Source organism: Colias croceus, chromosome 4, assembly GCF_905220415.1.
Source record: "Colias croceus chromosome 4, ilColCroc2.1".
In the NCBI taxonomy this organism is placed as follows: domain Eukaryota; kingdom Metazoa; phylum Arthropoda; class Insecta; order Lepidoptera; family Pieridae; genus Colias; species Colias croceus.
Genome location: NC_059540.1, coordinates 1,601,143 through 1,629,046, shown reverse-complemented (window position 1 = coordinate 1,629,046; position 27,904 = coordinate 1,601,143). Strand labels below are relative to the sequence as shown.

At 36.6% G+C, this 27,904-nt stretch overlaps 1 protein-coding gene across 4 annotated transcripts; it reads right to left on the bottom strand.

The window, feature by feature from the left end:
• Window positions 1-114: 114 nt before the first annotated feature.
• Window positions 115-27,904, bottom strand: LOC123691354 (GTP-binding protein 1). 4 transcript variants are annotated; one of them, XM_045635691.1, is made up of 14 exons: window positions 27,691-27,816; window positions 27,339-27,516; window positions 26,483-26,594; window positions 19,426-19,597; window positions 18,409-18,587; window positions 11,031-11,194; window positions 10,350-10,472; window positions 9,904-10,019; window positions 9,410-9,554; window positions 8,799-8,981; window positions 8,085-8,220; window positions 7,531-7,664; window positions 2,988-3,095; window positions 115-2,417 (listed from the first exon to the last, which is right to left on the bottom strand). In XM_045635691.1, exons 2-14 carry the CDS (start codon window positions 27,435-27,437, stop codon window positions 2,292-2,294), a joined length of 1,797 nt encoding a protein of 598 aa, XP_045491647.1. In that variant the 5' UTR covers window positions 27,438-27,516; window positions 27,691-27,816; the 3' UTR covers window positions 115-2,291. The 4 variants fall into 4 exon arrangements, with proteins under 4 accessions (XP_045491647.1, XP_045491645.1, XP_045491644.1 ...); XM_045635689.1 differs by lacking the exon at window positions 27,691-27,816 and adding an exon at window positions 27,846-27,904 and having other exon boundaries at window positions 2,275-2,417; window positions 4,241-7,664; XM_045635688.1 differs by having other exon boundaries at window positions 2,275-2,417; window positions 4,241-7,664.

The window sequence follows — 27,904 nt, the reverse complement described above, 5'->3', positions numbered from 1 at the left end:
AAGGCATTGAAGATGCCAAGAAGCAACTAAAGAAATGACACTCGCTCTTCAACTATGTAGGCTTATTGTAGATTTATTATTTAGTATAAATGTAATTTTACAATAAAACATCAATTTTATTTTGAGCTAATTTTATTTTCCAAATTCAGAACAAATTAATAAAAATATGTCATTACTTAGACTAAGAAATCACATCACAAACACAAATACTGAATATCTATGATATGGAGTGCTAGCAACACTAAAAAGACACAACCTACTCAGCATTTACCTATACATAATATAAACGTTTGGACATTATTGCCAGTGGAATAGCAACATGTAAATAGGCAATTTATCATACACATTGTAAAGTGTCTAGTGTTACCATGACTTAAAATATTTTGATACTTGCAAGTATCAAATTGTTTTAAACATGCCATCAACCATCAATGCTACTAAATATTCATGGTACATCATGTACCCTACGTGTATGTGAAATATTTTACACATTAAAAATGAAAATGTATTTGTATATACACATGCAAGGATTTATTCTAAAATTTAAATCAAATAACTCTCAAATAAATTTTATAAAATAAATTTCAAAACATTTCCAACCGAAATAATTGTCTTAATCCTACAGATAGCCAAACATGAATTGCACCAATTATAAACTATTTTTATTAGACATTAAAAACACCGAAAATATAGAAAAAATTTGACATAGTAAATATAATAAGTAAGTATGTATATGGTAAAATAGACGGTTCGCTACAATATGTTGTCCTTACTCTACCAGATGTACCTTGTACTTCTTTAGGCGGTATCTATTATTCACATCCACCGTTTGTGTTAAAGTAAATAAAATTACATTTGTTTCGTAAAGAAAACTACACTTATCTAATTAGTTTACAAAACACTAGACAGATGGTGTACAGGACTCAAAGTGATGCTTTTTTACAGATGTTGTCTACATTTTTTGTAGTTTTTTCTTAAAAACCTTAAAAAAGGGGAATAAAGGTGACTATGGATCAATAAGATGTTGATACTTATCTTAATTTATGCCTTTGTTTTGTAATCTAAAAGTATAATGAAAACGACATATGTGCTGTTTTTAAATTACTTATTTAACTTCTTATTTTGGCAGAATCCGTCCTAACTGGGATCAGGAATTGCCATTTAAGAAAACTTATTTATTTAATTTCATAACTTCTTAAAATGCGTTGTAAGATTCCCAAAAAATGTATCTCTTAAAAGGTCAGAAACTAATTTTTATACATAACATTAACATACTACCTGTACAGAGCATTGTGAATTCAACTGTAACCTACTACAAGAACATATTAACTATTTTAATTTTAGTAGTAAAAGTTAACATCAACATCTTGTTTCTAGTTAAAAAAGTGGATATTATTAACAGCTATTTATCATTACCTTGGCCACAAATACTTCTGAATGCTAGTGAAAATAGATTGAAATATAAAAAGTGAGAAAATATGTTATAGATCTATACAAAATAGAGAAGTTAATATGGAAATTGTGCTTATTTATATTATGTAAGTGAAAATCATTTCATTTAATATAATTTTCTATAAATAAAAAATATGTACTTAATAGTACATACACAAGTGGAATCTTGAATTATAAAAAATATAATTCTTGAATGCCGATCGTCATTCTGTCTCTCTTACAAAAGCTTTCTTTTTCTCTTTTGACAGAATTAACTTTTAAGTTTTAATAAACTTTATCTGGTTTTTATTGCATGTCTTTGATGTCCTTTTAAAAATTATTTATTTAAGCATTTTTATATGTATTCACAAATATATGAAAATTTTCATTAAAATAATTCCATTTGTCAAATGGATGCCCTCAATTTCGAGATATTTTAACATATTATCATAATTATTATAAAAAAATGAACTTAAACATAATACTCCGTTCTAAGTTGATATATCTAAGAACTAAACATTTTGTTGTATTAAAGTTTCCATGTGTTTCTGCTTGTTTGTATCTGTGTTCTGAATTGTCTGTGTTAAATTCAAAATAAAAAATAAATCAAATCTACAAACCCGGCTTGGATTTTTTGGTGTGTTATTACTTATTATTAATAGACATAAAATTGATACATAATTCAATTTTATGTCTATAACATTTCAACGTCTATATGTGTTTTTTTTATGTTATTCTGTAAGTTTGCCGTTGTATTTCTGTGTGTCTGTCAATTTGTGTATCTGTGTGTTTATGCCTTTAAAATTATCTGTGTATGTATGTATCTCTGTGTTTTTTCTTATTTATGTATGTATGTGTATTTAATTAGCAGCAACAGCAGAATGTGAAGCAGCCGGCTTATTGTTATCGTGTCGCTTGCGTCTACGCCGCTTGTCACCAGACATCTCGAACGGTGATGTCGCACCAGACTCGTCAGATTCTTGTACCTGGTGGTATGTTTGATTGTTGATTAAATATAAAAGTGGGGTAAATGGTTAAAAATATTATGTTAGATGAAAATTTTTATTAGGTTGGTTTGGGTTTTTTTCCAGGGCCAAGTTGAATCCATACTATAATATTATAAATGCGAAAGTAACTCTGTCTGTCTGTCTGTTACTCAATCACGCCTAAATTACTGAACCATTTTTCATGAAATTTGGTATGGAGATATTTTGATACTCGAGAAAGGACATAGGCTACTTTTTATCCCGGAAAAATGACGCAATCCCGGAAATCCCACGGGAACGGGAACTATGTGGGTTTATCTTTGACTGCGCGGGCAAAGCCGCGGGCGGAAACCTAGTTTTGAATAAATTTTTTTTTTTGTGTTCAAATAAACTCTTATATTGTTGATAATATCATGATGATGCATAAAATATTAAACGATTTTATTCAAAGCAGGTGGTAATTTTACTTGAATTAGGATAGCACAAAAAGCCGTAAAGCGGTCAAGGCACACATGCAATATGTGTGTATATTATACACATATATATTTGTATGTTTGTGTGTGTACTCACAGCTGCTAGCATACGATGTTCGTGTCTCGCGTGTCTTGGCGCGGGCTGCGCGTGCGGTTCAGGCCGTAGAACATTGCCCACGGCCTTCGTGCGACCTTCACGGAACACCTGCGTATGCGCATACATATGATTAGGGGTTAAATTTTGAAATATTAATTAAATCTATACATATAATAAATCTGTAGAAGGGTCAATTCTGTACATTGAAAATATAGAAAAAATAAATACCAGGGAGTGTTACTGGATCGATACCAAACCCAAATATGTGATTAAAAAAATTTTTGTCTGTCTGTCTGTCTGTATGTGAAGGCATCACGTGAAAACTAACGGTTCGATTTCGATGAAACTTGGTATAATTATACCTTATTATCCTGGGCGTAAAATAGGATACTTTTTATCCTGGAAAAATACGTAGAAAAAAATTAATCTTAATTTTTCAGTTTTATCCATAGACGTTGTTCTGTAGAACTGCGAACACACGTTGCGTATTATTATAGGCCTAGCCGTATTTGGGTCCAATAGATATTTATAAGATATCATTGTTAGAGTTACTCAAAATGGAGAAATAAACCATCCACGCGAAGACCGACATCCGCGCGGACGGAGTCGCGGGCGGATGCTAGTAGGTAATATATACGCAAGTTTTACATGTGGAGAGGTTATGTTTGTTCAATAATAATTTAATTAGATAATGCACAAATTAAAACAATGGAATGTAATAATTTGCAAGCGAATACTTCATTCAATACACAAACATGAATTTTGTACACATTTTCTTACAGTACATTTTTGGTTACAAAAAAAGTATATGGTGCAATGTGGAGTTGCTCGACGCGGTCTGCCGTATGCCAAGTTTAAGACATAAAACGTGTAGTTGTGACCGGCGTAGTGCACTATCAGGACTATAGTGCACTATACGGAATATAGTGCACTATACTCTCAAGAGGAGAGTGAACAGGTACATTCTAGGGAAGCACGCTCCATCTTAGGCCACATCTCAGCTTACTATCAGGCGAGATCGTGGCCAAGCGCTCCCCTATCGCAGCATAAATAAAAAAAAGACGTGTGGCACTCGGGGACTACCACGGTAAAGCTATTGCATGCTATGCCTTCAAGCCACACCTCCGCCCGTCGGAGTGGGGAGCGTGATGTTTTTCTTTACGCAATTTCTGGATTCGGTCCCCGCGCTCAAGGCCCGCGATAGAAGCTATGCAATAGCTTAAAAAAAACTATACACAAACACCGCCCCATACCATCCGCTGTCCCGTGCGCAGGTACTCCGGGTGCTGCAGTGCACTGTATACACACAACACCGCCCCATACCATCCGCTGTCCCGTGCGCAGGTACTCCGGGTGCTGCAGTGCACTGTATACACACAACACCGCCCCATACCATCCGCTGTCCCGTGCGCAGGTACTCCGGGTGCTGCAGTGCACTGTATACACACAACACCGCCCCATACCATCCGCTGTCCCGTGCGCAGGTACTCCGGGTGCTGCAGTGCACTGTATACACACAACACCGCCCCATACCATCCGCTGTCCCGTGCGCAGGTACTCCGGGTGCTGCAGTGCACTGTATACACACAACACCGCCCCATACCATCCGCTGTCCCGTGCGCAGGTACTCCGGGTGCTGCAGTGCACTGTATACACACAACACCGCCCCATACCATCCGCTGTCCCGTGCGCAGGTACTCCGGGTGCTGCAGTGCACTGTATACACACAACACCGCCCCATACCATCCGCTGTCCCGTGCGCAGGTACTCCGGGTGCTGCAGTGCACTGTATACACACAACACCGCCCCATACCATCCGCTGTCCCGTGCGCAGGTACTCCGGGTGCTGCAGTGCACTGTATACACACAACACCGCCCCATACCATCCGCTGTCCCGTGCGCAGGTACTCCGGGTGCTGCAGTGCACTGTATACACACAACACCGCCCCATACCATCCGCTGTCCCGTGCGCAGGTACTCCGGGTGCTGCAGTGCACTGTATACACACAACACCGCCCCATACCATCCGCTGTCCCGTGCGCAGGTACTCCGGGTGCTGCAGTGCACTGTATACACACAACACCGCCCCATACCATCCGCTGTCCCGTGCGCAGGTACTCCGGGTGCTGCAGTGCACTGTATACACACAACACCGCCCCATACCATCCGCTGTCCCGTGCGCAGGTACTCCGGGTGCTGCAGTGCACTGTATACACACAACACCGCCCCATACCATCCGCTGTCCCGTGCGCAGGTACTCCGGGTGCTGCAGTGCACTGTATACACACAACACCGCCCCATACCATCCGCTGTCCCGTGCGCAGGTACTCCGGGTGCTGCAGTGCACTGTATACACACAACACCGCCCCATACCATCCGCTGTCCCGTGCGCAGGTACTCCGGGTGCTGCAGTGCACTGTATACACACAACACCGCCCCATACCATCCGCTGTCCCGTGCGCAGGTACTCCGGGTGCTGCAGTGCACTGTATACACACAACACCGCCCCATACCATCCGCTGTCCCGTGCGCAGGTACTCCGGGTGCTGCAGTGCACTGTATACACACAACACCGCCCCATACCATCCGCTGTCCCGTGCGCAGGTACTCCGGGTGCTGCAGTGCACTGTATACACACAACACCGCCCCATACCATCCGCTGTCCCGTGCGCAGGTACTCCGGGTGCTGCAGTGCACTGTATACACACAACACCGCCCCATACCATCCGCTGTCCCGTGCGCAGGTACTCCGGGTGCTGCAGTGCACTGTATACACACAACACCGCCCCATACCATCCGCTGTCCCGTGCGCAGGTACTCCGGGTGCTGCAGTGCACTGTATACACACAACACCGCCCCATACCATCCGCTGTCCCGTGCGCAGGTACTCCGGGTGCTGCAGTGCACTGTATACACACAACACCGCCCCATACCATCCGCTGTCCCGTGCGCAGGTACTCCGGGTGCTGCAGTGCACTGTATACACACAACACCGCCCCATACCATCCGCTGTCCCGTGCGCAGGTACTCCGGGTGCTGCAGTGCACTGTATACACACAACACCGCCCCATACCATCCGCTGTCCCGTGCGCAGGTACTCCGGGTGCTGCAGTGCACTGTATACACACAACACCGCCCCATACCATCCGCTGTCCCGTGCGCAGGTACTCCGGGTGCTGCAGTGCACTGTATACACACAACACCGCCCCATACCATCCGCTGTCCCGTGCGCAGGTACTCCGGGTGCTGCAGTGCACTGTATACACACAACACCGCCCCATACCATCCGCTGTCCCGTGCGCAGGTACTCCGGGTGCTGCAGTGCACTGTATACACACAACACCGCCCCATACCATCCGCTGTCCCGTGCGCAGGTACTCCGGGTGCTGCAGTGCACTGTATACACACAACACCGCCCCATACCATCCGCTGTCCCGTGCGCAGGTACTCCGGGTGCTGCAGTGCACTGTATACACACAACACCGCCCCATACCATCCGCTGTCCCGTGCGCAGGTACTCCGGGTGCTGCAGTGCACTGTATACACACAACACCGCCCCATACCATCCGCTGTCCCGTGCGCAGGTACTCCGGGTGCTGCAGTGCACTGTATACACACAACACCGCCCCATACCATCCGCTGTCCCGTGCGCAGGTACTCCGGGTGCTGCAGTGCACTGTATACACACAACACCGCCCCATACCATCCGCTGTCCCGTGCGCAGGTACTCCGGGTGCTGCAGTGCACTGTATACACACAACACCGCCCCATACCATCCGCTGTCCCGTGCGCAGGTACTCCGGGTGCTGCAGTGCACTGTATACACACAACACCGCCCCATACCATCCGCTGTCCCGTGCGCAGGTACTCCGGGTGCTGCAGTGCACTGTATACACACAACACCGCCCCATACCATCCGCTGTCCCGTGCGCAGGTACTCCGGGTGCTGCAGTGCACTGTATACACACAACACCGCCCCATACCATCCGCTGTCCCGTGCGCAGGTACTCCGGGTGCTGCAGTGCACTGTATACACACAACACCGCCCCATACCATCCGCTGTCCCGTGCGCAGGTACTCCGGGTGCTGCAGTGCACTGTATACACACAACACCGCCCCATACCATCCGCTGTCCCGTGCGCAGGTACTCCGGGTGCTGCAGTGCACTGTATACACACAACACCGCCCCATACCATCCGCTGTCCCGTGCGCAGGTACTCCGGGTGCTGCAGTGCACTGTATACACACAACACCGCCCCATACCATCCGCTGTCCCGTGCGCAGGTACTCCGGGTGCTGCAGTGCACTGTATACACACAACACCGCCCCATACCATCCGCTGTCCCGTGCGCAGGTACTCCGGGTGCTGCAGTGCACTGTATACACACAACACCGCCCCATACCATCCGCTGTCCCGTGCGCAGGTACTCCGGGTGCTGCAGTGCACTGTATACACACAACACCGCCCCATACCATCCGCTGTCCCGTGCGCAGGTACTCCGGGTGCTGCAGTGCACTGTATACACACAACACCGCCCCATACCATCCGCTGTCCCGTGCGCAGGTACTCCGGGTGCTTGATGAAGCGGAAGCGCACGCGCGCCTTGTCGCCCGTGCGCAGGCACTCGCGGGACATCGACAGGATCGACGCGGTCTGCCGGATGCTGCCGCAGTGCACTGTATAAAAATAGACATTAAAAATATAAATTGAAAAAAAAAATCGCAAAAAAATATATAAGAAAAAAAACTTGTCCGAGTTTAGAAGGATGATAATTAATCAGTCTTACACTAGATTCTTTTAAACGTGTAGGTAACATTCCATTCATAGTACAAATCCGGCTCGAAGGACCAAAAATTACAAGATCTCTATCTATTTTTAAGTTTAAGTTGTATAGTGCTAAAATATTTAAATTTGTTTAATTTTTTAAACAAAATTTAATGACACAGACATGACAGACATGACAATAAGTAAAAAATATTATATCATTATGAATTCATTATTCATTTTTATTTTTAATATGTATAACCCATTGTTTTATTTTTCAATTCCATAGAAAACAACCTAATCACACAAAGATAAAGGTCTTTCACACTTACCCATAGCCTGGTATCTCGACGAGATGGTAGTGGGGTGGTGCAGCACCAGTATCTCGCCCTCGAACTGCCAACACGCCTGCGGGTTCAGAGCGGGTGATACCATCACCATGCCCTTGCGGATCGCGGACCGCTTTATCTGTTGATATTTTAATTATTTTAACTGCTGATCATGGAAAGCACACGGATAAAAATTATAATTTGTATTGATTACTTTTAACTGCTGATCATGGAAAAGTTCAAGGATAAAAATTAAGTTTCTTTTACAGTAAAGATGTTGTTGTTGATTACATGCCATTTTGAAGTTACGAATTTGAGCGCTTTATACATAAATAACTTTTTCAGAAAATTTCAATCATTTTGTGACTTTTTGCGAATCAATGAATACAGAAAGCTAATAAAGAATACAGAAAGCGAAAGGTATTAAGAACCGCTAGTAGTAAGTAAAAAAAGAGCGTGTGTGCCGAGCACAGGTGTCAGAAGTGAAACTTCTTTAGCAAGATACCGTAGCCTTACGATACTATTTTTACGGATACGTAAAAATCGTAGCCTTACTCCATGACGTGACGGTATTGCCATGACGCATGGGCCCAATAGTAGTGTAGCGTTTAGAACTCACTAGATAGTGCCGTTCCAACCTAACCAAGTCACTACCCTCTTGAAACGCACCTTAATCGCGAATTAAATGGTCTCCCCCCCCTCCCTCCTATATCTTACCTTCTTAAGCGCGAAGCTAGCAGTCTGTCCCCCCCGCACCTCGGGAACGGGCATGCGCTTGCGGTGTATGCTCTTCACGGCGATCGGCACGAACCGACCGAGCGGATCCGGGCCGAGTAATAGTGTATCGTTGAGACGGATTACTCCAGCTAGTGTTGTGCCTGATACTACTGTGCCTACGCCCTGATGGCAAAATAAATAGAAATATAATCACGGAAGCAATAATTAAGAAACTGGTAAATATAACCGTGGAAAATGTTGTTGGAAAAGGTAAATATTTTGAGGGTAGTTCACAAATATTATGTATATTTAAAAATATCATACAGTCCGAAAAAATAAATAAAATATGGTGATTACAATTAATTTCAATGGTCACAAAATAATAATTCATTACTTTCTATTGACTTAAAAATATTTACAATTTTACCTTCTTATTAAAAAAAGGTAACATATTCATTCGCTTTTCTTCAATAAACTTAAAAAATGAATTTAACTATTTGCTAGAAAGTACTGCTATTCGAACCGGTGATAATTGGTCAAACTATGCTATGATGATTAAAAAGTGTTTCTAGAAAAAAGTATTTATTGAATAAATAAATGTTCGAGTTTACCGGCACAGAGTACGTATCGTCGATCTGGAACTCCGCGGGCTTATCATCCTGCGAGGGCATCCTGGTCTTCAGCAGGTTGAGGAACATCGTCAGCAGCTGCAGGTTCTCGCCCGTCACGTTCGACACTTGGAATATTGGGCATAGCCTGCGAATTTCATGTAAATTGGTCTTACGAAATAACAAATAACGCAAAATCTTTACAATAAAAATACCGAATAAAGGTTTAAATGGATAGCAAAACATTGGTAAAAAAAATTAGACTGTGCATCAAAATTAACATAGTAAAAATGTAGATATGAATAGAATGTAGGTAGATATACAAAAAAATCCGGCTCGAAGGACCAATGATGAGTTCACGCTCAGAATTGAATCCTACATTTTTACTTTTATTTAAACCATTCATTTTGTTACATACATTATAGGTAGTTTTTGACACTTATAGATTAATATATCAAAAGGTTATCATTGTAATTAGTTTATTAAATAAATCGTACCTCTGAGATACAAAATTAGTTGCGCTAACTATGACGTCATCTTTTGTCTTCACCATGACAGGAACTTTCCGGCAGCCGGACGACTTCAGTATCCTAATTAGTAATTTCAGATTGTCCTGTAACAATGCGATTATATGTTAATCTATTTAAAGTACAAATTTTTATCATGTAAAGTTCGATAATTTAGTGTTGATTATTAAGTAGGTACATGATTGCAATCAAACGCACATTACATAGCAATGATATTTGACGTTAAGTAACAACTTTGAGTGAAAGCTTTGTTAAAAACAAATTGAGAAGTTTAATAATAAAACTGTACAAGTGTTTAGAATAAACTAAGGTTAAAAATTAAGAAGAAAGAAAGAGAACGATATATTATATCAAATTCCACTTCTATCACATGTAACGCATTAAAATATACATTTTTTTCATGTAATCTCACATACCTGTAACACATTAGGCGGGCACATGTCGATCTTGGTGACCACCACGAACACTGGTACAGAAAGAGCCAGCGCAAGCCCTAGGTGCTCTTTTGTCATACCCACTATACCCGCGTTGGCACCAATCTGTTGTAGATATAGGTAAATGTATATAAATTGTTATTTTTTACATATTATGTTTTAAATCTTGTCATAAAGTTCAGTTTACACTCAAAACCTTAAAAATGAACATTAAGAACAGAAATAGACTTTGCTAAGGTAAGTTTTATGCGTAAGTAGTAGTTTGATTCATTCTCACATTTCAAAATAAATTGTATGCGTAAGTAGTAGTTTTATTCATTCTCACATTTCAAAATAAATTGTATGCGTAAGTAGTAGTTTTATTCATTCTCACATTTCAAAATAAATTGTATGCGTAAGTAGTAGTTTTATTCATTCTCACATTTCAAAATTAAGCTTCATTTTATTATTTTGTATGTACATAACACACGGTATCTTTACTTACATGTATCGTAAAAAGATGTATGTCTATACATGTATCTATTGGTAATCGAAAACTGATTAACTTAGTTAAATTTTTAATGTTAAAATTTTGTACTTATTAATTAGGTAATTTTTGTTGTCCTGTATTATTTTATATAAAAAAAACAACTATAAATTAAAACACAAGTTATTCCAACTCACCATAAGCATACCAAAGTCCGGCGCATGTCCCGTCATACCGAACACCGTCGTCTTCAGATACCTCTCGTGCCCCGCTAGATCGATAAACGTGATCACTTTGGACGACTTCTCGCAGATCTTCACCCAATCTAGGGTGCCGTGGTCTGGCTTGTTAACCACGTTACCTGTGATAGAAAGTTTTAATTTTATAAAAAAAAAGACGTGTGGCACGCGGTAAAGCTCACTATGCTCACTAGTTTAGGAATTGCACCGCAAATGTTTGTTTTGGTAAATAGTTTTTAAGGCTGTTTAAGTGTCAATTTCAATTTGTGAACCAAATAAAAAAAAAAAAAAAAAAGCTATTGCATGTTATGCCTTCAAGCCACACCTCCACCTGTCGGAGTGGGGAGCGTGAGGTTTTTTCGTTACGGAATTTCCCGATTCGGTCCCCGCGCTCAAGGCCCGCGATAGACGCTATGCAATAGCTTAATTGTTTGGTTGTGTGTGTGTAAGCTTGCGTATGTAAGTGCGTATTTGCGTTCGTGCGTGCGCGTGCGTGAACTGTACTTGCATGTGTGTAAACGTATGTGAGTACACGTACTGAACGAGATAATGTATACAATCGCTTTTCGCCATCATTCGTCTGTCTGTATGCTTAGATCTTTACAATTAAGTAAAAGATTTGGATGGTTTTTTTTTATAGATGGCGTGGTTTTCGAGGAAGCTCTTGCTATGTTTTTTCATGTAAATTTGACAAGTAAGGTCTCAAGGTATGTAAGTACAGGCGGGCGAATCCGCGGGCAGAAAGCTAACTAAACATTTCTTTTACGCTTGTTCATAATTTCAAATAACATATGGAGGATATTTTAGTAACGAATGAATATAACAAGATCTCCACGCTATTCACATGTGATGTGTGGTGTGCGTGGAGAGAAATAAAACGAATGATGGTTGGTTATACACTGACTTTTATTAGAGAAATTACCCCTTTTTATAATAAAATGTAAATAGGTACTTAAACTAAATATCTATCCGATTACAGGCGTCGGATTACTATCTCTAGTTACTAATTAAGGAGAAATAATATGATATTCCAGTAACAATTAAAATAATTAAATATAATATTCTTTATAGTTTTTAAAGACACGTGTGACCTAAATTCCTTAGTGATATCTGATAGGAGTCACATTATTATATTTATATATAGGTATAAGTACACACCTATACCTAATACCTACATTACATCTCTCTCCTTTTTTTAAAAAAAAAAATATCTAATACATTTTTTTTATATATGATACGGTATTGTTCTATTTTTATGAACTATATTTTCTTTATCATTTTGTAATATTTTTACATTGAAATCCATATCACTTATTACTTTGTATGGTCCCATATAAACTTGATCCAACTTTTCTCTATTTTCTTTTTTAACAAGTAATAGATCTCCCTCTTTATAGTTAATTGAATTTGTTGTTTTATCATAATTGATTTTTCTACGTAATTTGGACTGTATTAAATTTTCTCTTGCTTCTTGCTGGGATTTTTGTAGCCTGTATTTTAACTCAATAGGGTAGTTATCAAAATTGTAAATTGGATCAATTTTATTTACAAGATTACTTGGTATACCACACAATTTACCAAATACAAGTTCATAAGGTGTATATTGTGTTTCACTATGAACCGTTGTATTATATCCAAAACACCAATATTGTAACCAAGAGCTCCAATTTTGAGTTTGGTTGTTAGTTTGAATCCTTAGAAACGCTCCCAATGTTTTGTGCGAGTTTTCTAAAGAACCAATACTTTCGTGGTGATATGCTGTTGATTGTATTTGCTTTACTTCTAACAATCTACAAACATCTTTCATAGTTGCTGAAATGAACTCAGTACCTCTGTCAGTTGCAATCGTCTGTGGAATACCGTAACGTAAAATAAAATTATCAACGAAAGCACGAGCTACTGTGTCTGTTTCCTTATTTGGTATTGGGTATGCTTCCACGTATTTCGTCAACTCACATTGTAGTGTTAGTATATAGGCATTTCCATTAACATCTCGTGTTATTGGACCAACTGTATCAAGAAATATTTTTTCAAAAGCTGAAGATGCAGTGCTAGTAATGCACATAGGTTGCTTCACTTGCTTATGAAATTTCTGCTTTTGACATTGCTCACACTTATTCACAAAGTTATATATGTCATTGTTCATATTTGTCCAGTAGTAACGTTTCTTTATGTTATTCGTCATTCTTCTTATACCAGCATGTCCACTGCTTGGTAATATATGAAAATCATTTAGTATGACCTTTTTGTCATCCATATTTTCTATTTTTACTACACCTTTTAATATGCATATCCGTGGTCCTTGCCACTTATTTATATTGTTTACTTCCTGAGCTAGCTCTTTTATTAATTTTTCATTTCTTTCATTTTTTATTATGCATAATTCTTGAATATTTTCTTTGTTACAGAATTGTTCTAATTCTCTCACTGCGAAAGCTCGTTTCAACCATGATCTAGAATTAGGATTCATTGTAACCATATTCCTTGAAGGTGTATACATAAATGTTTTTTCTTTACTATGGACATTTTCTGAACATGTCTCGTTCTTCGTATATTCGTTAGTCTCCAAATTGAATTCTATCGAATTTTTTGTCCGTTTAAGTATTTCTACGACTCTTGGGTGATCAGTCCAATCGTCAGCTTTTTCATCGTTATCCTTCTTCTTATTTTCCATTTCATCCATCATTTTTCTTTGTTTTCTAGTCATAACCATGAGGCAATTGACTTTATTATTAATAGACTTTAGGTCGTCCGTTGTTAATACTACACGAGATAAAGCGTCTGCAGCGACATTATCTTTTCCTCACGTGTATTCTATTACAAAATCGTATTCTTCTAAACATAGCCTGAATTTGGTAAGTCGACTCGATGGGTCTTTCATGTTGAATAAGTATATCAATGGTCTATGATCTGTACAAATTTTGAACTTTCTTCCATAAATGTAAGGTCGAAAATATTTGATAGCCCATACAATTGCTAAAAGTTCCTTTTCTATCACAGGATAGTTTCTTTCAGCTTTGTTTAAAGTACGACTGGCATATGCTACTGGTCTTTTGTCTTGATTTGATAAAACAGCTCCAATCGCTAACCCAGAAGCGTCTGTATGAATAATGAACTCATTACTTTCTTCAAAATTTGGATATTGCAATAAAGGCGGGTTACATAGTGTATGTTTTAAAGTTTCAAAAGAATTTTGACAATCTGTAGTCCAATTGAAGTTAACATTTTTTCTGGTTAAATTATTTAAACTTGCTGTAATGTTTGCAAAATTTGGTATGAACTTTCTATAATAATTGGCAAACGCAACAAACCTTTTGACTTCATCTGCGTTTTTAGGAGTTGGATAATTTTGCATGACTTTAATCTTTTCTGGATCTGGTCTTATACCTTCTGGTGTAACGATGTGACCTAGGTACAAAAGATCTTTTTTCAAAAAATTACATTTTAATGGGTTTAATTTCATATTTACTTTTCTTAAACGTGAGAATACATCAATGAGATTTTTATTATGCTGATTTAAATTTCTTCCCATCACAATAATATCATCCAGGTAGACTATGCATTTTTCATAATTTAATCCTGATAATGCAATTGTCATCGCTCTACTGAATGCGCTAGGGCTTGTTTTTAGACCCATTGGTAAACGTTTCATTTGATAATGTTTATCAGCTACAAATGCTGTATATTTTCGGCTTTCTGCATCTAATTTCATTTGATAATAGCCCTGATTGAGATCTAAGTGACTAAAATACATAGCTCCTGATAAAGAGTCCAATATTTCGGTAATATTTGGCAATGGGAATTATCGTCTTTGATACAATCATTTAGTTTTCTGTAATCAAGTACAACTCTCCATTTCTTTTCACCATTTGCTCCTATTTTCTTAGGCACTATCAGTAATGGGCTGGACCATTCTGAAGTTGATTCCTCGATAATATCGTTGTCTATCATTTCCTGTATTTGTTTACTAATTTCCGCTTTCTGTGATTGAGGTAGTCTGTAAGGTTTAGAGTAAACTGGATTGGTATTTTCTTTTAGGTGTATTTTCTGTTCGTATAAATTGCAAGTGTTCAGTCGATCACCCGACAAGTGGAATATATCTGCAAACTTAGCACATATACTTGCAATACTTTTCTGTTCTTCTGTGTTCATGTTTTCTAGTTTCAGTAAATCGAATAACCTTTTAACTCTTTCTCCATTGTTTGTTACTTCTTCAAATGTAAAGCATTCAAACTCGTCTAAAGGTATTATTTCGGGTGTGAAACAATGTAAAACTACTTCTGTTTCCCTAGTATTCATAATATGTATCGATATTTTTCCATTTCTGGCTTTATTCAAAGTATTAGCTATGAATACTCCATCACACACCTCTTTTGAAGTTATTACACAGTTGCTAGTATGGTTCGTTTTTATATTAATTATTTTTTCACATCTGGGTGGCAGTTTTATGCTTGTTGTGTTTATATCTTCTGTTGAAAACATGTCTATTGGTATTGTTGTATACTTTGAATCTGTTTGAAGCGTTAATGTTTGGTTTTCAAAATTTAGTAATGATTTGTATCTCGACAAAAAGTCTTGCCCGAGTATACCGTCAATGTTTAATGGTAATGTTTTAAATATATGAAATTTATGTTCAAATTTTTCATTTTTACATTTCAATGTTAATTTTGTATATCTGTCTGAGGTTATTTTTCCACCAATGCCCTTAATTTGTGTTGTTTTTTGGGTAACTTTGTGTTTAGTATGTTGTATAGCAATATCTTTAATTATAGATAAGGATGCTCCAGTGTCTAATAGAAAATTTAGTTTTTTATGATTTATATAAAATTTTACTGAATTCATGTTGTTATAACTTAATACGAATTCATTATTGTCGAAAAAACCACTTCGGTATCGAGCTTTGCTCATCTTCGTCCCCTTCGTTTTGCGAACTTTGGGCCAAATTTACCTGCTGATGCTGGTTTCTGTTTTTATGAGTATATGGTTGAGTACTACGGGTATTTGATTTATTCCTTCCGTTTGTTTTACCTCGACCTCTTTGAAAATTCCCTTGATTCCTACCACATGAATAGTTGGTGAATGTATTCTTAAATTGTGTTTTTGGTGACCTTGAATTAGTATAGGAATATGATTTTCCACAGTGTCTAGATCCTTGGAGTCCCCGATGATAGGGTCTTCCTTTTGCAAAGAATACTTGGTCAGATGATGGAGAAGTCATCGTTACTTCCTCATCCTTTGCGCCTTGAATAGCGTCCTTTAACGAATTGTAATTTCGTGCAGCTATAACAGTTTTCAATCTGTCATTCCGTAGACCATCGGCGAATTTATGTATTGCCTGTTTTTCATTTATGGATTTCAGAATACTGAACGTGTCTGAATTTCCTTTTGATTGTGAGATGGTAAGGTTAACAAACAGTTGCTCGAGCTCTGTTCCAAATTTATCTATCGACCGATTTCCTTGATAACAATTTAATAGTTTTTTCTGCAAAGCGATTTCTGACTTAGTAGTTAGGAGGTGCTTTTTCATGTCACTAACCATTTCTTCTACGCTACTATAGGTATCTTTTAATCTTAATTTCGCGTTTCGTGACAACCGTGTCTTGCAAACAAATTGAATAAGATTTGTAATACTTTCTTTTGAAATCATTGTCACATATAATTCAATAGCATCTATTAACTGCAGAGTGACATTTTCTGTGTCGTCCATTACGGGCAACAGAGAAACTGCCGTTTTTAATTCAAATTCTGGTTTTGTCGACATGATTGTCATAAGATTTTTGATTTTATCAAAAAGACTATCTATTTCTAATGTTACACTTAATTCTTCTACTTTAATTTCTACCACTTGTATATAGTTTTTATACTCCTTGTATATTTGTTTAGCTACTTCGTATTTTTCGAATGCTGTTTCACTTTTAAGACGTTTAATTCCAAACTTAACTAAATATTGCTTAATTTCTAGCAAATCATTTAAATATTTTTGTAATATTATATTAGACATTTATGTTTATTATTATATATTTATATATATTATTTTTTTTAAGCATAAGTTTAACTAATATCTTAATTATATTTCTACATAAAGGATAAACGTGATTAAATAAAAATAGATTAGAGAGAAAGGAAAAATTGCCACTTACAAGTATACTGCGAGTCACTGCACACACTAATTGCCACTTTTGAACTGGGTTTTCAAGTTGTGTTTTACTTTTTATATCCCTTTAAACCGAGGCGCGACGTGACTTCAAAACTATTTCCGTAGCTTGCCGCTGTATCTTCTTTGTAAGTCGCTTGTGCATCTTCTTGTAAACAGAATACGCCAATATTATTCCACAAATGACTGCTATTACCACGGTCAAATTGAACATAGTTTCTGATTTTTCCCAGGGTGCGATGTTGTTTGGTGCGTAGTTGTTCTGTCCGCTCTGTGTTATAAATACTTCTTCTTTTTCGACTTCTTTAGATTGCTGCTTGCCCATTTTGTCTTTACCAATCTGCGTATGTAGAATCTCTTTCCTAACTTATTTTGTATAAAAATAACACGCTACCGCTATAAACTTCTTCAATCTTTGCAAGTACGTCCGGTTATCGGTGCGACTGGTGTAATTCTCCATAATAATTTATTATGAAGCCTTCGGCTCTCCGTATGAAGATGAAACCGACTCCGATTTCAGCGCCAAATAAGGAACGTAATTCTAGAAAGCTGTTATCCGACGCGCTCGCACTGGCAGGGTCGCCATGTGATGTGTGGTGTGCGTGGAGAGAAATAAAACGAATGATGGTTGGTTATACACTGACTTTTATTAGAGAAATTACCCCTTTTTATAATAAAATGTAAATAGGTACTTAAACTAAATATCTATCCGATTACAGGCGTCGGATTACTATCTCTAGTTACTAATTAAGGAGAAATAATATGATATTCCAGTAACAATTAAAATAATTAAATATAATATTCTTTATAGTTTTTAAAGACACGTGTGACCTAAATTCCTTAGTGATATCTGATAGGAGTCACATTATTATATTTATATATAGGTATAAGTACACACCTATACCTAATACCTACATTACACACACTTGCGATAACAAAAAGCTATCTCAAACATTTATTTATTCAATTAGACTTCTTCGAGAAGCACTTTAGAAACGCCAATACATATTTTTAACATTTACCACCCATTCGCAAAGCAGTATCTATGGAGAAGAATCGGCAAGAAACTCCATAGTTGCTCTTTTAAATCATTTCAGTATTACAATTTAATTTTACAAAATATGTAAGTAACTGTATGTATATATTATCATAATAACATGCCAAAGAACTGTCCTGTCTCACCCATACTATCAAAGCCCAGTATATCGTTCCCCACGGAGCTGGTCCTCCCCGTCTCCGCTTCATGCTTGTGCCTGAAGAGCCGCTGTCTCGCGTGCCCTCTCCCGTTGTCCAGTTCGCCGTGTGTCAGCACGCCCAGTAGGGTGGATTTACCTGCGTCTACATTGCCTACTACGGCTACCCTAAAATGAAATATATTTTTACCACACTGCAGAAACTAAAATCTATACATATAATAAATCTGTAGAAGGGTCAATTCTGTAAATTGAAAAAATAACTAGCAGGGGGTGTTACTGGATCGATACCAAACCCAAATATGTGATTAAAAAAATTTTTGTCTGTCTGTCTGTCTGTCTGTCTGTATGTGAAGACATCACGTGAAAACTACCGGTTCGATTTCGATGAAACTTGGTATAATTATACCTTATTATCCTGGGCGTAAAATAGGATACTTTTTATCCTGGAAAAATACGTAGAAAAAAAATTAATCTCAATTTTTCAGTTATCCATATTCCATAGACGTTGTTCTGTAGTAGGTACCGCGAACACACGTTGCGTATTATTATAGACCTAGCCGTATTTGGGTCCAATAGATAAGATGTCATTGTCCGAGTTACTCAAAATGGAGAAATAAACCATCCACGCAAAGACCGACATCCGCGCGGACGGAGTCGCGGGCGGAAGCTAGTTTATAATATTAGTATGGATTAGGTTTTAGACAAAGAGGGCGAAGCCGCGGGCGGTAAGCTAGTAGATAATATTTAAAAAATTCATTATGTTTAAATAGGAATCATGTCCAAAGCCATAATTCATTAACATTTAGTTTGAAATAAGCCCATAAGATATAAATTTTGTATAAAAATTTAGATGAGATGTTTAATTATTAATTTTCAAAATTTATAAATTTCGAGACCACGCAAGCAATGTCGCGGGCAATTACCATCAACAACAATTAATTATCTTTTAATACCTTTCGACCTGAAAGAAACTTAAACCAAATCAAAACTATATCGACCATACCTGATTTCCATAAAATCATTATGATCGAGCTCCGTCCGCAGCAGGTACTGGCCCACGATGCCAGACCCGCAGTCCCACTTCCGTAACTCGACGCAGGACACCCGCTCACTGACAAGCGACTGTAGCGTTGCCACTGACGCGTTGTACTCGTCTTCTGTTAGACCCTTGCCGTCTGTAGAACAATATTTGTCAGAATAGGAATCTTCTCTAATATATAAAAATCAATGCCACTTTTCGTTGTAATTCCATAACTCGAGAACGGCTGAACCGATTTCGATAATTCTTTTTTTATTATATTCCTTGAAGTACGAGGATGGTTCTTATGTAGAGAAAACGTAAACATGTACCACGGGCGAAGCCGGGGCGGACCGCTAGTAATCTATATAATTATACAAATGAATCCGTATGTCCCTTGGTCACGACATTACGCGTGAACTATCATACTGTTTTGTTGTGTTCATTATTATCAGGAAAGTGATTGTTTGAAAACTGATTCGTGTTATGACTCCACTATGTTATCACGGAGAAAAACTAGTTAAACTTTGCGGGAGCGATTTGACTTTTTTAAAAAAGAAATAAAATAAAATTAAACTTAAACTTATTTAATTACTTAACTATAACAAGTGGACGATTTGGAGTCACAAATGTTAATGCCAGAATTACATGCAATGATACAAGCGATACCTTATTGCGAAACAAATGTTTTCCATTATGTGGAATGCTTATGTTAAATTGCAAGAACTTTCCGGTGGTCTTGCTGAGGCCAGCGGAAGGCTATTGCTCAACCTAACACAGAGGGTTGGGGTGGATGCGTAACTCCTCCCTCCTTAAGTGCGAAATTATCGGTTTGTTCATTTTTAATAACTATCCGATGATTTCGCAGACACATTACATTTAATATCTTATAACGAAGTAAGTAAAGTAAAAATAGAATTACAAGTACAAATATTAAAAATAGAGACGTATAGCCTAAAGTAGCACTGAATCTAAAGTTTCTTTCACTGTTAACCATTTCACTATCACTGAACACTGATTGCTTTAATATCGTTGACATATATTTAACTTCGTCCAAGTTGATTCCTCGCATATTGAGTACACGTGTACTGGATAATGTTGGAGTTCTATTCACAGGTAATTGCGGCAAAACTATAATTTTTGTTGGTTCTACCGGATCATTCTCAGTGATTACTTGGTGAGGGCGAATCGTTATATTCTGGATCTCGATGCTACATGGTTCGTCGATGGTCATTATGTATGTGCCCACGACAGGATATTTGCTGACATCACCATTGCAAATTTGAGTCAGAGTATTTCTGTATTTTGAGAAAAGTATCCAACTTATAGATGTGATTCTTTGCATTCTCACATTCTCTATATTGATTAGCTGTTGTTCGCAGTGCATTGGGTTTCCTTCAAATTTAAGCAGTTGTTCTATGCAAGTAGTTTCAGGATAAGGCGTTTGATTTCGTTCATCGCATAGAAATTGTTCTCCAGCAGCGAGCGATCGGCACGGTTTTACGATCGGTAAGTATTTCATCCCCTTTGCCAACAGGTAAGGATATTTAGGAAAAATGGAAAGGGTTTTACTATCGGATGCACGGTACATAGGTATAGAGTATAATTTGTAATAGTTATAAGTATAATTATCTGTAATTGGAACCTCCATTATGAACGTAATCTGGTTTTGTTTAATATACGATTTAACATTAATAGTTTCTTCTAGTTTTACTAAGTTTGCCTCACTCGCTTTAAACACTAAATTTTCAGTTTGAGATATAAGAATTAAATGTTGCAACAACTCAGTAGAATTAATAATACTTTGATGTAGTATGGATACTTTACTAAATGCTAGAGCAGTCTCTATTTCTCCTAATTTTATAAAAATAGTACGAAAGTTACTTACAAATAAATTTAAAAGGCTTACAACATAAGTAGTATAAACCCAATGATTATCCTTAGATGCTAATTCCTTAATCATAGATTCTACAATTTTTAAACGCTTATCTAATATTTTAGAATTTTGATTTAAGACTTCAGTAGTATTAATAAAACTATCGAGCATTTTAGATATTAAAGTAATTTTATTTCTAACGATAGTTTGATCGTTTTCAAGTTTAGCTGTAAGTTTATCGTATCTCATTGCGTCACTATAGTCTAAATTTCCGGTTATAATTTTAATTAAGGAACCTAGAGGATTGAGGATTCCTCTCTTGACACGTTTCTGTGGGACTAACTGTTCGTATTTCTGAATCGTTATATCACGAATATATTCAGCGTGATATTTTGCCACTTGAAAATCGTGCAAGTATGAAATATTCTTATTAATTAAACTATCGAATTCACTGTATTTGCTAATAATAAAATTTAAGTCATCATTAATCTTATCTAAATTTAAAACCTTAATTATAGTCCAATAGTCTGTTTGAAGATATGCTTGCCCTTCTTTCACAGGATAAATTCCCGGGTTATGTTGAAGAGGTTGTAGTTGAAGGGCCAGCGCGGACCTCATCACTATCAGCCAACACCACCTGCGGAGGGCGTTTTACATTTATAATAGGGACCTTAGTCTTCCTTTTACCAATCTCTATCGGTACAACGTTCCTTGAACCTTGTCCTATAACCTTAGCTTTATGGAATCGCGGCTTATCCTTGCTTTTTCGCTTATTAACGTCTTTTGCAAATATAATTTTTCCTGATGGGAGACTGATTGGATCTTCACCACCTCTCCTATCCTTTACCTTTTGCTTAGTTTCGATAATTTTCTCTGCTAAATGTTTATATAGAACCTTTAAACGTTTTGCATGGTCCTTAACCAATTGCTGTATATAATGCTGCTCGAAATCAGCGTTAAATAAGCTACCTGAATCCGTGTGACCAAATACGACTTCAAAAGGGGTTAAGCCCGTAACTGAATGAATTGAACTATTATAGGCAATAATTGAATACATCATTACTGATGCTGCATCCGTGCATTTCTCTTCGTATTTCGCACATCTATAAATTTCACTAATGGTCGAATGTAAACGCTCAATTAATCCCATTGAATTAGGATTATTAGGTGAGCCGATATGAAGCTCAATTTTATGTAAATTCAAAAATTCTTTCATTAGCTCATTATTAAATTCACTACCGGGATCTGAACTAATCTTTCTAGGGGTGCCGTAAAACGAAAAATACTTCATGAGTGCACGCACTACTTCTGCCGTTGATCTATTGTCTATTGGAATGGCTTGACCTAACTTACTAAATGCGTCGATAATAGTTAAGTAATAATTTCCTTCTATCTGAAAAATATCAATAAATATTTCTTGGAACGGCGCGTCTTGTGTTTGAGTTAACTGTAAAATGGGTTTAAAGGGATTACGATCATACTTCATTTTAGAACACGTTTCACAAGCATTAATAAGGGCTGAAATAGTTTCCTGCATATTGTGCCAAAAATAATTTCTACGTATACTTGCTAGAGTCTCTTTAATACCGCGGTGACACGTTTTGCCTTGATGGTGTTTTATTATAATAGCTTTTTGTTCCTTCTCATCTTCTATAAAAACTACACGCTCCGTACATTCAAATAGCAATACTGTATCCCTTCTAAATAATTCTATGACAATGCTAGTGAATTGTTTGCGATGTTCATCATCTTCGAAATAAATGAAATACTTAACTTTCGGTTTAATATACTCTTTTAAAAATTGTTTTACTAGATCCGGGTTATTAGTAGGCAAGAATACTTCTAAAACCTTTTGCTTTTCACGTGAAAGGTCGTGAACTTGCATTTCGTTCTTAAACCACGTAAGTATATACTAGGATTTGATTTGGTTTTGTGTCTATTGCTTCATGTAATATAGGTATACCGGACGATTCTACTATATTAGCTGAATGAACTGTATCCGATTTCGACGTTATAGATGGTGACCTGACTGGGTAGTCACATGTTCTAGGAGAACTCATCGCCGATAGAGTTTCAGAGTCGGGAATAGATATCGTTTCACTAGAATCGCGTTCTGATATAGTAATTGTACTAGAGTCGTTACGCGTTCTTGGCCTATTGTCTCTATCGCCTATATTAACAACCATAGATTCGTTTTCGTTATCGGAATGCGTAGCGTTAACCCTAATTTTAGATAAAGCGTCCGCGTTTAAATTTTGCTTCCCATTATCAATCACAAATTTGGAATTAATTTCAGAAATATAAATATGTGGCAATTTCAGATTTGGATCGCAATTTGATTCTACGGTTTTTTCTTGGTAGAGGCTTTCGTTTGAAAATTTTTTTTATCAGACGGAAGCACATTAATGTCTTGAGTATCGTCAGTGGGTGTATAAATCTCATTCTCATCGTATTCGTAATTCGTATCATAAGGATTACAGCCATAGTAATTGGTATAGTCGTAAGGATTATAGTTATAGTAATAATTGTCATTATGTAAGTCGGTTTCGTTCACTCTAAAACCTGGCTGAGTTATATTTTGTGGTCGAGGGGGTGCCGTCCTCATGGAAACGTCAGTAGACTCAAAGTGGTTAATTTGAGGAGGTCTTTGACCGAAATTCTGTGGCGTCATACCAAAAGTTTGAGGAGGCCTATAACCAAATTGTGGGTTTTGATTAAATGTTGGCCTATAACCAAATTGTGGATTTTGATTGAATGAAGGCCTATACCCGAACTGTGGGTTATTATTAAATGGTTGTTGAGGTGTAAATTTAAAATCAAATTTTGCCTGCTGTGCATTTTGAGGTACATTTGGTATCCCAAAATTAAATCTTTGTTGAGGATTATTTTGTAAAAATTGGGGCACCGTAACGTTAGGCGTTTGTTTTGGCACCGTTGTATTACTATGGATACGATTGCGCGATTGGTATTGCTCGTGAAAATTAACTTCTTCTAAAACGATTTCTAAAGCCTGTTCCAATGTACTAGGTGATTTTAGTCTTACAATACGCACCATGCTTTCGGGCAAATTATACAAGAAAACGTTCAGGGCTGTATGATTATAAATCGCAATTTTCGCGCGTTTAATTTCCGTATCTACCGATAAATTAACCTTCGATATTAATAATGATCGAATATTCTGTATCCTATTACAAAATTCAAGGTAACTTTCGCCGGATTTAATTTTACAGGACTCGAGAGAGATTTTTATGCAATCCTCACTACGCGGATCACCGAAATGCTGTTCTAGTAATTCCTTTAAAGCGGGCCAAGTATTAATATCTTCGCGCTCGGATAATAACGCGGCGGCATCGCCTATTAATCTACTAGTTATGGCATGTAAAACGTAAATATTCTGTTCTTCATGCCCTCTAAATTTATTAATTATATATTCACATTTTCGAAAGAATAAATTCAAAATTCTTTTGTCTCCACCAAAAAGAGGAATAAGCTTTAACATATCACTCGGAATTGTTATTACGTTTACGCTTTCCATGTTAAATAAGTACAGAGTAATTAAAGTTCTGAAGTCTTTAACCAATTACAATAATTTCGAATTATAAAAATCACACACACACAGAAATCAATTTAAAACACAATATAATAAAAATTTAAATATAGCACAATAAAAAAATTATATGTTACCACTTACTATAAAAATTAAAACTTGAAGTAAGGTATAATTATCACATATAAAATATAAAATTTATTAATTGAATTACGATCAATTTTGAGATCATTTAAATCAATTAATATTAATATTTCTTTATGCAAAAATTCATTTACTTTTCTTATGTAAAACTTTTATTTAAGTTACACTCTATAGCTAATTAGTCTGTGCAGAGTTTTATGCAAGACAATTCTTAGAATTAAATACGATATTTCTTAATGTATAAGTTATAACTAATTGCTGATTTAATAGAATTTCATATTAAAACCAGATCCGTTATAATGAGAGACGTTCAATCCCAAAATAACAGTTAAAAAAAAAATAATAATTAAAAGTCAAAATTACACTCTCGTGAAAAGGATATAGGAATATATGAGAAAGGATGGCAAAAAGTTTTACTCACCAACCGATCGTCGATCCCATGTCCTTGTCGTGGTCGTTTAACAAATTTATATTTCGGTTCTTTTAGGATAGCACGGTCTTTATAGCAATGTTCTAGGGCTAATTTTGAAGACCTCTAGACATGCAGACCTTATGTGGCTATCCTACCGGCTGCGCCAGTTAAACTTTGCGGGAGCGATTTGACTTTTTTAAAAAAGAAATAAAATAAAATTAAACTTAAACTTATTTAATTACTTAACTATAACAAGTGGACGATTTGGAGTCACAAATGTTAATGCCAGAATTACATGCAATGATACAAGCGATACCTTATTGCGAAACAAATGTTTTCCATTATGTGGAATGCTTATGTTAAATTGCAAGAACTTTCCGGTGGTCTTGCTGAGGCCAGCGGAAGGCTATTGCTCAACCTAACACAGAGGGTTGGGGTGGATGCGTAACTAACTAGTATTTCTCAATATTTCGAGTACATACATAATTTGCAATATTTACAAAACTTTCAAGTTGGTTTATTCATTAAAATCCATTTTTTCTATCATTTCCATGGGTTAGTTATGACAAGTTCCTTCATTATTCATAAAAACTTTAATTTTTCTAATTACAATAATTGTAGTGAAATTTCATAATAGTAGTTATCTAAGTGTTGCAATGCAAACGGACATGCTTATCAGAAATCTAAAACATAATTTAAGATCATGATACAATAATTATGAGATAGGAAGTGTTATATGAACATTAAATCTCTGCCATATGTTATTATGTAATATAAGACATTGTAAATAAACAACTACAATGTTTTAAAATTGTACAAATACTCTAACATAAGCATGATCCAAATTGTATCTATTTTCACTTGGTCTGTAAGCTACAACACACAAATAAAAAGAAGAAAAGTGGAACAAAGAAGTTACTTTATTGCGTGAAAGAGTAACAAACACACACACACATCCTCACAAACTTTCACATTTATAATATTAGTAGGAAGTAGGATAGGATAGGATACTGTATTAGAAGTTATTTAAAAATATAGTTACTAAGGGAATATCATAACATACCTTCTCCTTGGCCAATATCGTAAATTATTTCACCATTGCCAGCTTCTAGGCGTTCAGTAAGTTGTTTCTTTAATAGCTCATATTCCTCAGTTGTTGGACTTACATGTATCATCTGTAACATTCATTCATGTATACAGCATACATATAGATATTATAGTAGTTTTATAATTTTTGAAAAAATAGCACAAATAATAGTTAACTAATACCATACTTATATGTTTATTTAGTATTGAAGCCAGGATGTTTTATTTATGACAAAAGATAAGATAATTCTATTATTCAGTAAAGATAAAAAATGAAAGGCATTAGAATATAAAAATATTATATTGTTGTTAGTATGGGTAAGTTAAAATTTATGTTGAAAGTGTTTTCTCTGGTCTTTGTTTACATTTAGGTAATCATTTCACTTTTATATTACGTTAATTTTGTCTTATCTGATAAGTTTACACATATGACATAGGTCAGTATCCATCATGAATATTTCAAATAAAAACATAGGTATCTCTTTATGTTTTGTTATACTTGAAGGGCTATATATATATTGTTTCTGTTATACATAAAAAAAGCTCCGAGCTTAGTATATTATATTGCACATTAGTTATTTTATTTATTTTTCGATATAGGTATTATGATTAGTTACATACTTTTTTTTATAAAAGATTAAACTTTCTATAAGATCAAAATGTAATGTACTTATTTAGAATTATTTTTTGAAGCAAGATCACTAAACTGTATTTCAAGAATATTATATATCCAATTCATTCATTGAATCCAAACACATATGTATGACGAAATATGAACGATATGTGGCGCGAAAAATAGCAGCCATGTAAGGTAATAAAAAGTAAAAACTTACTTTTCCTCTTATGCTCGAGTAGTCCGTCTCCGACTCCATTTGGATCTCAGCTTCTGGTAGTGGACTTGCCACCCTTTCTGACTCTGCTGACTTATCCATATTGTTAAATTTCTTCTTATTACTCAAAACAATTACGACATTATGTCATCACGTATTGGTAATCAAATAGCGACGCCCCCTAAAAACAAAAATAATCTAACAAGAATTTCACCAAGCCCAGACGTAAATCACAGACGTAAATGAACTGCACAGCAAAATAAAAATGATACTGTTCTTTTCAATTTCGGCTAAGGTATAAGTAATTGTTATCTCACTTTGTCATTTGAAATAGTTTAATATCTATTTTAAATACCTTTACTATAAGCAAGTGTTTCAAAAATTAAACAATTTATAGATATAACTATACAATATCAGTTCTTTCAGTAATGAAAATAGATTTCAGTTTTCACTCGATTTCACGAAAATAAAACAGATGGAATTATATATGCCAACTTTTTGACAACTCACCTTCAAAACATTGCTGACGCGTGCCTATTGCAGCATTTTATTCATTGATTTTATTCTGT

Coding starts and splice junctions, on each gene's coding strand:
- LOC123691354 (XM_045635689.1), bottom strand. CDS start 27,437: ATGGATAAGTCAGCAGAGTCAGAAAGGGTGGCAAGTCCACTACCAGAA. Junction 19,598..26,482: donor CGATATTGGCCAAGGAGAAG/GTATGTTATGAT, acceptor ATTGTTCTACAG/ACGGCAAGGGTCTAACAGAA. Junction 3,096..4,240: donor TGCGCACGGGACAGCGGATG/GTATGGGGCGGT, acceptor GCGCATACGCAG/GTGTTCCGTGAAGGTCGCAC.